At 39.3% G+C, this 12747-nt stretch overlaps 1 protein-coding gene across 10 annotated transcripts in view; it reads left to right on the forward strand.

The window, feature by feature from the left end:
• GPBP1 (GC-rich promoter binding protein 1) overlaps nucleotides 1-12505 on the forward strand; it is a 38698-nt gene extending 26193 nt beyond the window's left edge. For 7 of the 10 annotated variants that reach the window (XM_076361670.1, XM_076361667.1, XM_076361674.1 and 4 more), the window contains 7 exons: nucleotides 1248-1432; nucleotides 2246-2386; nucleotides 2863-3027; nucleotides 7251-7435; nucleotides 10330-10432; nucleotides 11150-11334; nucleotides 11566-11684. In XM_076361670.1, coding sequence (XP_076217785.1) covers nucleotides 1248-1432; nucleotides 2246-2386; nucleotides 2863-3027; nucleotides 7251-7435; nucleotides 10330-10432; nucleotides 11150-11334; nucleotides 11566-11602 — 1001 coding nt within the window. In that variant the 3' untranslated portion in view covers nucleotides 11603-11684. Of the gene's footprint in view, nucleotides 1-1247; nucleotides 1433-2245; nucleotides 2387-2862; nucleotides 3028-7250; nucleotides 7436-10329; nucleotides 10433-10890; nucleotides 10979-11149; nucleotides 11335-11565 lie in introns of all 10 variants that reach the window. The other 3 variants (XM_076361676.1, XM_076361675.1, XM_076361678.1) reach the window with 3 other exon arrangements.
• Nucleotides 12506-12747: the final 242 nt, after the last annotated feature.

Here is a 12747-nt window from a genome sequence, read left to right on the forward strand (position 1 = left end):
AAGTGTTTTTTTTTTTTACTTTTTGAAAATTTTTGATCTGTTTTTAATAGGTGTTCTTTAAAACTGTTAAATGTCAGTTACTTAGTATGACAGCTGACTGTATGTCTCTTAATTAGTGCTCTCTTGAACATGGAAATGTTGTAAGCTTCAGATGTTCTGTTACGCCCATCTAAGGCATGGAGATAAAGTGGTCATTGCCATGGTATAGAGTAGTGCACATCTCTTGTCCCATGTTTGTAGAGCCTTAGTGTGGAGTGTCTGGCTCTAAACTGAGCTGTTAATAAATACATAAGTAATTATTCTTTTAGTAACCTTAAAGGGACATATGATGTCCTCGTTAATTTTCTTCCTAGCAGCTGGTACAGTGCTGTGTTTTGGATTTAGGATGAGAACAATGTTGATAACACACCGATGTTTCAGTTGTTGCTAAGTAGTGCTTACACTAGTCAAGGACTTTTCAGCTTCTCATGGCCTGCCAGCAAGGGAGGGGGCACAGCCAGGACAGCTGACCCAAACTGGCCAAAGGGCTATTCCATACCATATGGCATCAAGCTCAGTATATAAACTGGCAGGAGTTGGCCGGGGGGCAGCGATTGCTGCTCGGAGACTGGCTGGGCATTGGTTGGTGGGTGGTGAGCAATTGCATTGTGCATCACTTGCTTTGTATATTCTTCTATCATTATTATTATTATTATTATTATTATTCCCCTCCCTCCTTTTCTGTCCTTTTCAACTGCCTTTATCTCAACCCATTAATTTTACTTTTTCTTCCCGATTGTCTCTCCCATCCCACTGTGGGGGCGGGGAGTGAGTGAATGAATGGCTGTGTGTGTTTAGCTGCCTGCTGGGTTAAACCACAACATATGAAAACCATAATGTCTTTTGACGATTAGGTAACTATCAACAACTAATAGTATTTGGATTTTAGATTTGCAAACAAGAACTGTGTAGCTGGCTTCTCTGAAGAATACCTTTACTTTCCAAAAGTAAAATTCCTGCATTGCCAAGTGAAATATTTTACAAATGGTGGTTGTAGAAAATGGAACAGAACCTGTGTTTATCCAGGTTTGTACAGTGTGTTGTTTGTGGAACTAATACTGGACTAAGTGCCTGATTTATGCCTGTTTGCTCTGGACCATATGGCTATCTAGTACCTTATGAACTAGAAACTTAAGATTGTCTACACATGTGCGCGCACACACACACACATATATATATATATACACACACACTTCTTTTTTTTCCAGAGTACCCTTTGAATCCTAAATCTAGATCTCCAAGAATGCTGGTCATTAAAAAGGGCAGTACAAAAGAACTGCAGATATCTGGATTCCCAGTAGTAGGAAGTCTTCATTCACAGCCAGTAAGGAATGGAACTGGCACAAGTGTTTATAAAGGATTAGTCCCTAAACCTGTCACTCCACCTGCAAAGGTGAGTCTTGGATACCAGTGGCATGAACAACGTGCTGAAAAAAAAAAATCATGCTGTAATTCTGAATGTGCATATTTCACCCCTGAGAGTACTGGTCTTAGAGTGTTATGCTTTCAAGTCTTGCTAAGTGCAGCACACCACAAAAGTGAATGGAAACAACTTTTTCTCATTTTTCTTTTTAAACTATACTGTAATTGGATCTCTGTTTCTCATTTACCTTTTTTGAGAAGTACAAGAGCTGTCCAAGTGAGAGTGAAAATGTTTTTAACTGATGGAATAGCAATGCCTTTTGTATATATGATTTTAACAGAAAAAGAGATACCTAGTGGAGAGATACAGTTGGTATAAAAATACCTTCAGAATTTATCCCAATTATTGATAGAGATGATGTTGCAACCTATTAGTGTCACTCTGGTTCCTTTCCAAATGCAACTCTCCATGTTCACCTCTTGATTTTTCAGAAATTTTTTGTGCTTATGGGAGCATATGATGGAGTAGTTCTTAACTCTCTAACGTTCTACATTAAAAACAATATTTTCAGCTGTTGAAGAGTCATATTTTGATTCTTAATACCTCAAATATGAGGGTCTTAATTGTTTTGAAATTTTAGTCTTTATATAAAAAGTGTAAACAGTATTTGTGAGCAGATGAATTGCTCATAAACAGTCTCTTTTCCACAAGAAAACAGGTGTTTGCCCTAAATTATGGTTGTAGTTATGATTTGCTTTTGCTTAATCATTTTTCTGAAGATTCCTGAAAATAATCCTGTTGTAGTTAATGACTTTTTAAGTTTCTGTTTAAATTTTTGTTTAGCCTGCACAGTGGAAAAGCCAAGCAAAAGAAAATAAACTTGGGAATCCGTTTCCTCACGAATCTGCATATGGTGTTGGCAATTTTAGTCCTTTCAAATCAACTGCCAAGGCATTTACTATATCACAAAATTCAGTGAAAGAGGTAAAGCAATGTCTGTAGTTTTTATCAAATCTATAAAATGTTTAATTTGGTTAGATAAGGGTTTCAGTAAGTTTTATGCCAAATTGTATTAAATAAGGTTTTTTTGGAAGTTAATGTGTGAGAAGTATGGAAGGCACATCAGTGGCCTGCACAATTTGCTTTGTGGGTTTGATTTGGAGTAAAAATGGCACATTAGGAAGTATAACCTGATAGGTTTAAACTTCAGAACTGCTAATGGTATGATACACTTCAGAAGGTCCACTGCTCATTAGCAGTGCTCCATAAACCGGCATCTCCGGGTTTACATGTAAGAACTACATATACTGAAATACAGACATCTTCCCTCTGCTTTTGACTGTTGGATATATGTGAAATCTGAAACTACAGGTGCCAGGGAGTCGTCTTGTCTTTCATTCAAAGTTTTCTATAATGAATAAACTTCTAATATTCTTTCTTTTTCTGACTCCGAACATTAGTGTAATCGGTCAAATTCTTCATCCCCTGTTGACAAAGTTGGTCAGCCTCGTTTAACAAAATTGACAAGAATGCGGACTGATAAGAAGAGTGAATTTTTGAAAGCATTGAAACGAGATAGAGTGGAAGAGGAACATGAAGACGAGAATCATGCTGGGCAAGAGAAGGTAGTTTTGTTCATACCTATTGTAGATCCAGCAGTAGTAGTTTTCAGACGGACCATAAACTACTTTTTATTTTGCTGTAAACAGCTGTTAAGTCATGGTCTTTGATCTCTAAATGAAGAAAAGGAATTACATTTTGATGAATTTAAAAAAGTTGTTCCAAGTACTACTCTTCCTTCAGTGCTTCTTAGTAGTTTCTCTTTTTCTTTCTGCAGTATCTGTTCATACATGTTAATAACTCAGGCATGTCTGTGTCTTTAGCAACAATAAAAGAATAAATTAAGCTTAGTACACTAACTTAATTATAGAATCGTTTAGGTTGGAAAAGACCTTTAAGATCGTTGAGTCGAACCGTTAACTTAACACTGCCAAGTCCACCACTAAACCATGTCCCTAAGCACCACATCTACATGTCTTTTAAATATCTCCAGGGATAGTGACTCAACCATTTCCCTGGGCAGCCTGTGCCAATGCTTGACAACCCTTTTGGTGAACAAATTTTTCCTAATACCCAATCTAAACCTCCCCTGCTGCAACTTGAGGCCATTTCCTCTTGTCCTATCGCTTGTTACTTGGGAGAAGAGACTGACACCCGCCTTGCTACAAGCGATAAGATCTCCCCTGAGCCTCTTTTTCTACAGGCTAAACAACCCCAGTTCCCTCAGCTGCTCCTCAGAAGACTTGTTCTCCAGACCCTTCACCAGCCTCGTTGCCCTTCTCTGGACACGCTCCAGCACCTCAACGTCCTTCTTGTAGTGAGGGGCCCAAAACTGAACACAGTATTCGAGGTGCAGCCTCACCAGTGCCGAGTACAGGGGCATGATCACTTTGCTGCTCCTGCTGGCCACACTGTTTCTGATACAGGCCAGGATGCCATTGGCCTTCTTGGCCGCCTGGGCACACTGCTGGCTCATGTTCAGCCGGCTGTCAACCAGCACCCCCAGGTCCTTTTCCGCCAGGCAGCTTTCCAGCCACTCTTCCCCAAGCCTGTAGTGTTGCATGGGGTTGTTATGACCCAAATGCAGGACCCAACACTTGACCTTGTTGAATCTCATATGGTTGGCCTTGGCCCATCGATCCAGCCTGTCCAGATCCCTCTGCAGAGCCTTCCTACCCTCGAGCAGATCAACACTCCCGCCCAACTTGGTGTCGCCTGCAAACTTACTGAGGGTGCACTTGATCCCCTCATCCAGACCATTGATAAAGATATTAAACAAGACCAGCCCCAATACTGAGCCCTGGGGAACTCCACTTGTGACCGGCCACCAACTGGATTTAACTCCATTCACCACAACTCTTTGGGCCTGGCCATCCAGCCAGTTTTTTACCAGTGAAGAGTACGCCCATCCAAGCCATGAGCAGCCAGTTTCTCCAGGAAAGTGCTGGGGGAAACGGTGCCAAAGGCTTTACTAAAGTCTAGGTGGTAGACAACATCCACAGCCTTTCCCTCATCCACTGAGCTGGTCACCTGGTCGTAGAAGGAGATCAGGTTAGTCAAGCAGGACCTGCCTTTCCTAAACCCATGCTGACTGGGCCTGATCACCTGGTTGTCCTGTACATGCCATGTGATGGCACTCAAGATGATCTGCTCCATAACCTTCCCTGGCACCGAGGTCAGACTGACAGGTCTGTAGTTCCCCGGATCCTCCTTCTGGCCCTTCTTGTAGATGGGTGTCACGTTTGCTAACCTCCAGTCATCTGGGACCTCCCCGGTTAGCCAGGACCGCTGATAAATAATTGAAAGTGGCTTGGTGAGCACTTCAGCCAGCTCCCTCAGTACCCTTGGGTGGATGCCATCCCACTGCCCAGACTTGTGAAGGGCAGTGTTTCATACCTTGGCTGTTATTTATCCTACAAAACAACTAATGGAAAAACTTGGTTCTGCTTTTCAAACCATTTCCTTTCTAATTAGAGTGTTTAGGTAGCCAGAAGTTCTCTATTCTTGGTCTAGTTGTAGGAGCAATAGTTCAATTTATGCATATATAAAGAACCTGGTTTTACTTCCTAGTTGAGAACTTGGAGGCCTATACTGTCTGTATATAATATGTGTCAGGTTTCTTTCAATCCGGATTGGTTTATGGAGTGCTTGGCTGGCACCGGAGAGTATTTGGGTCAGTGCTACCAGCCACCAACAAGCCATAAGCATAGTTATCATACATAGTCCAAGTGAAGATAAATATTACATTATTTAGGATGAGGTGATTACAAGCCTGTTCGCTGTAAATGAATGGTTTAAAGTGTTTTAACAAAACAAAAAAACATCATAAATTACAAATCAGCCAGATAAATTGAGTGGTTTTGAGGAAGGTTTATTCAGATTCAGAGACGTGAAAAAAGAAAGAGTGCCAGTGTGCATTGTTCATAAAAGTAAGATTGACTTTTCTGACCCTGTTCCTATTTCAGACAAAATAAGATTTTCTGTAATGGGACTGTACAGCTTAGCTGTACATGTGAGTTAAAGGTCTGCATCTTTCCATTAGGCGTTCTGTGGTTGAGCACCCTGAGATGGATGTTGGGGGTAATGTTGTTCATGTGTGTTTAAGAAATACACAAAGATTTTGACTTAAGATTAAAAAGATACTGGGAAACACTGTCTTGAGCTTCAGAATTCTAAAAATAGTACATGAACTTGATAGGGGTTTCTGTTCCTGAAATTGTCTGGAGTTCATAATATCTTTATGATACGCATGACAAAAGCATTTAGTTGCCCCATTCTACACAGCTGACTTTCAGAAGCAAATGTATTTAAAAAAAAAAAAGGCTTTTAGTAGTGGAAGTTGTAATGTCCTTGGACAAATGTATGTAACACGTAGCCTGGAGTAGTTGTTGGTAAGTGCACGCTTCGCTTTCCTTGCCATTGCTGTTTCACTAACAGGTGTGAAAAGATGTTAAACAAATCATGTAACTAATAGTTGTCCTACTTCCAACACTGATTTTAAATGCAGTAGAAGACATGGTGTGCAACTGAGTGGATGGGGAGATAACTGCACAACAATCTTCTATAACATGATCCTGTTGATGGAATTTTAAGGCCTGCAGTAATAGATTTCACCTCTGAAATAATGAGGCAAATCATAATCAGCAGCTGAATCATGCTTGGAAGAAGCTATTTTGCCCTATATATATTAAAATGGTTTAATACTTCTGTGAATTTTGTTTGATAATCTGATATGCATTCTTCAGGCGTATGATTTAACAGCTTGAATGTATGTTACTGGGATACTTGTTCTTAAGAAATTCTTGCTGAGTATTCTAAAATTTCTGGAAGCAGACAACACTGTGAGTGAGAGGGAAGTGATGATGATGGTCTTGATCCTGGACTCCAAAGTATGGTTTCTTGTAAGTGCAGAACTGGCTGATTGAGTAATTGCCTTCTGTAATGGATAATGCTGTTAAATGCCCAGTTTAGGGTTTTGTTTTCAAAAGGGTGTTAACTAGATAACGATCATACTCTCCTCTGTTTCTACAGCTGGTAAGACTTCTGAGGCTATTTGGCTCATTACTAAATAAGAATTGCAGGTTGCTGAATGAGTAGAATAAAAAGAAGCATCTCTGGTTTATGGGATTAAAGAGCTTTTAATACATGAGTGAACCTGAACAGTATGCTTCTAAATAAACTATCTTTCTAGTTCTTATTTCATGGCTGGTAAGTTACAGTTGCTGTTAACAACAGCCTGAGAAGCTGTGGTGAGTGCCTGTGTGTAGGGGAAATTGTCTGAATTTAAAGAGCAGTATCTAGTCTTTCTGAACTTGTGGTAGATGAATTTGCTGGTTGAGGTATGGTGGCTGTGACCTGCCCCTTACACTAAGTAAACTTGAGAACTCTCATGCTTTCAGACTTCTCCTGACACGCATGGCTCTGATATTTAATTTGGAACATTGCTTGTAAGTTCAACAGGTAACCTGTGATTTCTGGAAGTATGAAAGGCAGCTTAAATAAGTTTGAATTTTAAGGTATGTTTGAAACTTTGTAGAAAAAAGTTTGAGGCAGAGCATGGAAGTTGCTTTCTACATTACTTGATCGGTGGCGTAACTTAAGATTTCTGTAGTATCCACGTATTGCAAATTCTAGAAGTATGAACAGAATTACCCCCAAAGTAGTATAGAGTGTCTCCATTTAAACTTAATTTAAATTAAATTATATCACTGAGTTGCAGCAGTTGCAGACATTTACTTGTGAATGGAATTTACTTTTAAACTTTGTAATATATTGTTATTTTTAACAGGAGGATGAGTCCTTTAACTTGCATAACAGCAACAGCCCTCATCATGAGAGAGATATAAACCGAAACTTTGAAAATGAAATTCCGCAGGAGAATGGCAATGCTTCAATTACATCTCAACAGATCATTCGATCTTCAGCTTTCCCTCAGGCAGATGTTCTTTCAAGCTCACTTGAGGCAGAGCATAGGTATGTACTTTATATAATATAAAGTGTTCCTTTGTGGTAAGTGAGCATGTCATAAATTCTTACTAGTTCAGAAGTCAGAATCTGAAAACTGAGAACACATAAAATGTTTAATGAATACTGTCAAAGTTTAACTTCTAGACATGTACTAATTTAACTTGGAATATATTTTGTTTCTACTACACTTGTGTACTGTCTTAAACTTGCTTTACTAAAAATTTTATGTATTTCCTTCTAAAGAAATAAAGCAAACTGCATAGTGACTCCATCCCTCTGATTTTCATCTGCATGTCTAGGAGTTACAATGCATGTAATTGCTATTTGTGTTAATAATACTTTAAATGCTGCATCTTATGTAAAACTCTAGTGAGTTTTTCCTCATTGTTAAAGTAATCAATTATTTCTGTAGCTGACTAGTTGACACTGTCAGTGATATCACAAGACAATGCACTGGAAAGGGAGAAAGTAACTTCAAAAAAGGATTGAAACAATTCTAGTATCTCATAAAAGTAACTGCAGGAGCAACTGGTAGAGATGAGAATGATGCTGCTGGGAAATCACAACTCAGTCTGGAGATGAGCTTGTCATGAGCTCTGTCAGATTCTTACTGTTTCTGGCAACTACAGAATTGCAGTGATAGATTAGATAGAATTTTTTTTTTCTTTTAGTGATAGGTTATACATATACATTGGACTAGAGAACTTTCCCTTTTGTAGTACCTGCAGAGGAAACTTTCGTGACCTCTTATGCCTCATGAGTATGAAAGGTGAAATGCACCCTGCTCTGTTCCTTTTTTTCCACCATTGGCTATGGAGACACAAATCTTTGGCCACTAGAGGCTGCTGCTGATGATTGTTTTGACTAGAAGATAAGAGTAGAATCTAACTCTCATGTTTCCATTCAGATGACTTTGAATGGCCTTCATAGGGTTTCTGGGCAAGTGTCTGTCCTTTGTGGTATCCCAGACAGGCTGTGTCTCCGTACTGTCCCAGCCCTTTGGCTGTGACCTCTGCATGCACGTAGACAGATGTTATAGTAAGGCTTTTTGTGGTAAATTGGACTCGAAGTGACCAGCTTAACTCATGGGATACTTGTGCATATATTGGCACATCTTGTACAAAATATATCTTGGGCTTCCCTTCTGCTGGGGAAGTTTCCAACATGCAGCCATCCTGTTGGTATCAAGTTTGCTAATCTGAAGTTTAATTTTTTTACGTAGTTCACACTTTTAACCATTCTAGAAGCCTAGTGTTGCTTTAAAGGGACAGCGGCCCTGCTAACTTTAGACAACGTTGCTTAAAAGTTAATTAGGCGTTGCCCTAAATTTTATTTACATTAACAGGAGCTCTGTAACTATTCACTTTTATTGTATGTAATACTGTTAACATCTTAGCTTGCTTGCAGTAAAACTTTCTAATGCAAATTACTGTTGCCAAAAATATAACTATCATTGAATTGCATTTGGCATTGCCAGTCTTTTTCTGTATGTCTATACAAATGCACTTATTCTCTTAAAAGAGAGTTTTGGATGACTTGCATATTATTTCTGCTGCTTCCTGAAGATTTAAGTGTTCCTGGCTGTCACATTGTCCAATTTGGTCCAAATGCTACAGACGATATAATTTCCATTTCTGTTACTGTCCTATTAACTTTTTTTTATAATAGAGTAGTGTTGTTCTCCCCTTCTCCTTCTACAATTCCAGGCTTTTATTATGGTTTTAACAACAGTCATTTGTGTCATTGGTCACTGGCAAGTTGCCCAGTGCACATCCATTGTATTGGGACCCAGAGTTCTTTGTGGGTGGGGGTGGTGGGTGGTGGTGGGTGTGTTATATTGGTGGACATTTTTTGCTGACATCTGGTTAAATCAAGTGCTGGGCACATGGCATCAACTGTGAGTTCGTCTTACTTCCCTGTTTTGATATATTCACCATTCTTCAGCTCTAAGTGCCAGTTTCTTGTGTCAGTTCCGGCATATCCTTTAGAAACCTCTTTATTTTTTGTGAAATAGCTTTAACCTCCTTTAACATTTAAGGTCAACAGGTGCATGGTTTGCCTGAAGAAGGTGCTAATCCTTTTGGCAAAAACTTTGCAGCAAGAGAACTCTCATCTTCATTGTTAAATGTCACAATGTCTTCACCCTTAGATAACCCCTGTTTTCACAGCGTCTTCACATATAAAACCACTATCTGCCTGCTCAGATACTGCTGTCCCACTTTTGGCACTAGCTAAAACACGTTGATTATTGCATCTTTGGATATCTCAAGCTTAGTCATGAGAGGAATCAGTGTCTTCTTTCTTTTCTTCCCCTCATCCCAAAACTCGCTCCTAGTTTTGTAGTCTGCCTGTGCTGAAATACCAGCATCTGCCGTTGGGTGAGACTCAATTGCAAAGAAACCCGTCCTGGCCCTGACATTAGCATGTGCTAAAAAAAAGAAACTATATGAGGCCATGGCATCATGAATTGGTTCCCATGGAGGGACACCACCAGTATTCCTCACGGCTGCTCTGTTATCCAGGATTCCCTCAGTGTGAGTCTTTATCTCTTCGTACGATTTTCAAGGGGGTACACTGCTGCTTCACCAGAGCAGTTATGCAAAGGAAATACATTCTTACTTTTCCACCTGACACAGATTTCTTGCCTTAAAATGAAGGTACAGTTTTTACCACATGTAGTGGTAAAACAGGGTCATCTGTGAAGGACGTGAGAACTTCTCAGCTGCTATGCTTTATGTATCTTTTGTAAGGCTTTTAACCTATGTTTATGCAAGAGTTTGTTTAAAAAAAATTATGGACTGATTAATCCATTTGTTACAGATCTTTACAGATATATGTAGGCAGAGAAATGTCTGAGTGTGTGTAGCAAATTCCTTAATGTTGTCCTTTTTAACTTAAAGGTTGTTAAAGGAGATGGGCTGGCAGGAAGACAGTGAAAATGATGAAACATGTGCTCCACTAACAGAGGATGAGATGAGGGAGTTCCGAGTCATTAGTGAACAGGTAACACTAAGTTAATGTTCCATTATGAACTTGTAGTTGGCTACCCTAAATGCCTACCTTTTGAGGAGGAACTGCAGTAATTTTGATGGTTAGGGATGTTGCTGTTTCAGTACCATTTCAGTATCATGCTTTTGGAAGAGTAATTGCTTTAAAAAGATAGGGGACCAGTGTTTATTGTAGGTAAGGCCTATTCTCAAAAAATCAAGGGAAGGGTAAGGGAGTACTTCTGAGTAGTTTCAGCATTGCTGGTAGTAGAATCGCACAGGCTTTCCAGCTCCTCAGCTTAGCCTGAGGAAAGGGAATTTTCTTTCAAGGTTTTTATGCGGTTTCCTTGGTTCTCCAAAATTTAAATTTTCTCTGTTGGAAATTGAGAGACATTTAGTTCACTATTAACAAAATCTGAAAAGGCAATCCAGATTTGATTTTTTTAAATTTTTTTTTTTTTTTTTTTAAATTAGGAGTGTTGTATATACCTGATGGGGTCAGTGAGGAGGAGCTGGAAGGGAGAATCTTGTGCAATGTTAAATCTGAACATTTGATATTTATGTAAGTCTAGCCACACGCATATTTATAAGAGCATTTGGAATATTAAACTCTTAAATGCTTGGCTTATTGCCCAGCTTCTGCACTATGTGTGGAAATGCAGTAATTCCTTTCTTGTTTTAGAATCAGTTGTTTCCTTTCTCTCCAATGTCTTTGACTTTCCAACTGCATCAGGTAGATTGGGATTCCAGTTCCTCCCTGCTGCTTCTCCTCTTCTGGGCCCCTTCCTTACTGCAGACCCTGCCCTTCTTAGCACAGATGTTTTCAGCACTGTGGAAAAAGGGACTGCATTGCAGGAGAGACCATGTGGGAGGAGGGATCACTGGGGCAAGACGTCTGAGGAAGTGGGAGAGAAGAGGGTAAGCTCTCGTTGACTGCAGGAGCTTAGCACAGTTGGAGGTGCTTGGATACAGGTGGCTGGCCCAGAAGTGAAGGCTCTCAGGGGAGTTTTCCTTTGTGTGTTTATATGGAAATGTAGTGCTGTGGATCTAATGTAGCCCAGAGATGAAGATGTAGAGAATGTTGAAAAGCAACAGATTGTTGTGTTTAGCTTTTTCTTTTTCTAAATACATCTTGTTTTCTCATTTCAGTTACAAAAAAATGGCCTTCGGAAAAACGGCATTTTGAAAAATGGCCTCATCTGTGATTTTAAATTTAGCCCCTGGAAAAACAGCACTTTCAAACCTGCTCTGGAGAATGAGGATTCTGAGACGAGCAGCAGTGATACATCAGATGATGATGATGTGTGAAGACTTCTGCAACATCTGTAGAAGCCCGTTTTGATCTCATGAAAATATGGGGATGTGTTGTCCAAAAAAAATTCCTAATTTATGTAGTAACATACCCACTAGAGGAAGAATGATGGGACTTCTCTCTGAAGAAAGCAAGGAATGTTGCGTTGGGTGTGTTGAACATTACTATAATTTCTTTGTAAACGAATGTTGTAGAATGAGGACTTGGGTTGACCCACCATTGACTTTCTTCATCACTGAAGCATTTCTGACTAGCAATGTGGCAATGTAACAAATCAGACTTTCTCATTTAATAATAAAAACAAAGAATTGTGTAATGTCTTGCAAAGCTTCTGTCTTAAAATGTCCAAGTCTATAAGGAAAAAAAGGGCAGCTTGACACAGTGTTTTGCTTGCCAAGTCATTTCTTTCAACGTGAGTCCACTTTGTACGCAAGAAGGGCAATGTAGCATGTTGGCTAAAATGAGCAAAGTGCACTAAAACTCTTTTCCTTAATTGAGCTGTTGTACTGTTCTACTTCTTCCACACATAACTGCTCTTTAGCCATTTGTAGTGTAGTCGTCATTATTAGCGGCAAAAGACCCTGATGTTACAGTTCCAAATTTCTGGAACAGACCTTTAAATTGAAAGCTTTATGGGGTATTGCAAGACCCAGTATTCTCACAGTGAACATGTTTCTTGTGGGAAAATAAGCACTTTGATTTTACTATTCACATGCAGAAAAATAATTACACTGACTGGATTTGTCCACTACATGGAAAATAAACTGATTTACAGAGTATTGTCTCAGTGCATAGCATCAAGGGTATTGTTTTTAAATCTGGTAGGTTTTGTTTGCATTTATATTAAATGTATTCTGGCAGCAGTGACTGCATTTCAGAATGAGGTAAAAATATTTTCATCACCAGATCTTGCTTTTATAGCAGCAGAAGTATATCTATGCAAAAAGCACCTGTTTTGCTTACTTTGTGTCAAACTTTTTCTTTATGATCACACATTTAAAAACCAATATTGTATTATT

This window comes from Aptenodytes patagonicus, chromosome Z (genome assembly GCF_965638725.1).
Source record: "Aptenodytes patagonicus chromosome Z, bAptPat1.pri.cur, whole genome shotgun sequence".
NCBI lineage: Eukaryota > Metazoa > Chordata > Aves > Sphenisciformes > Spheniscidae > Aptenodytes > Aptenodytes patagonicus.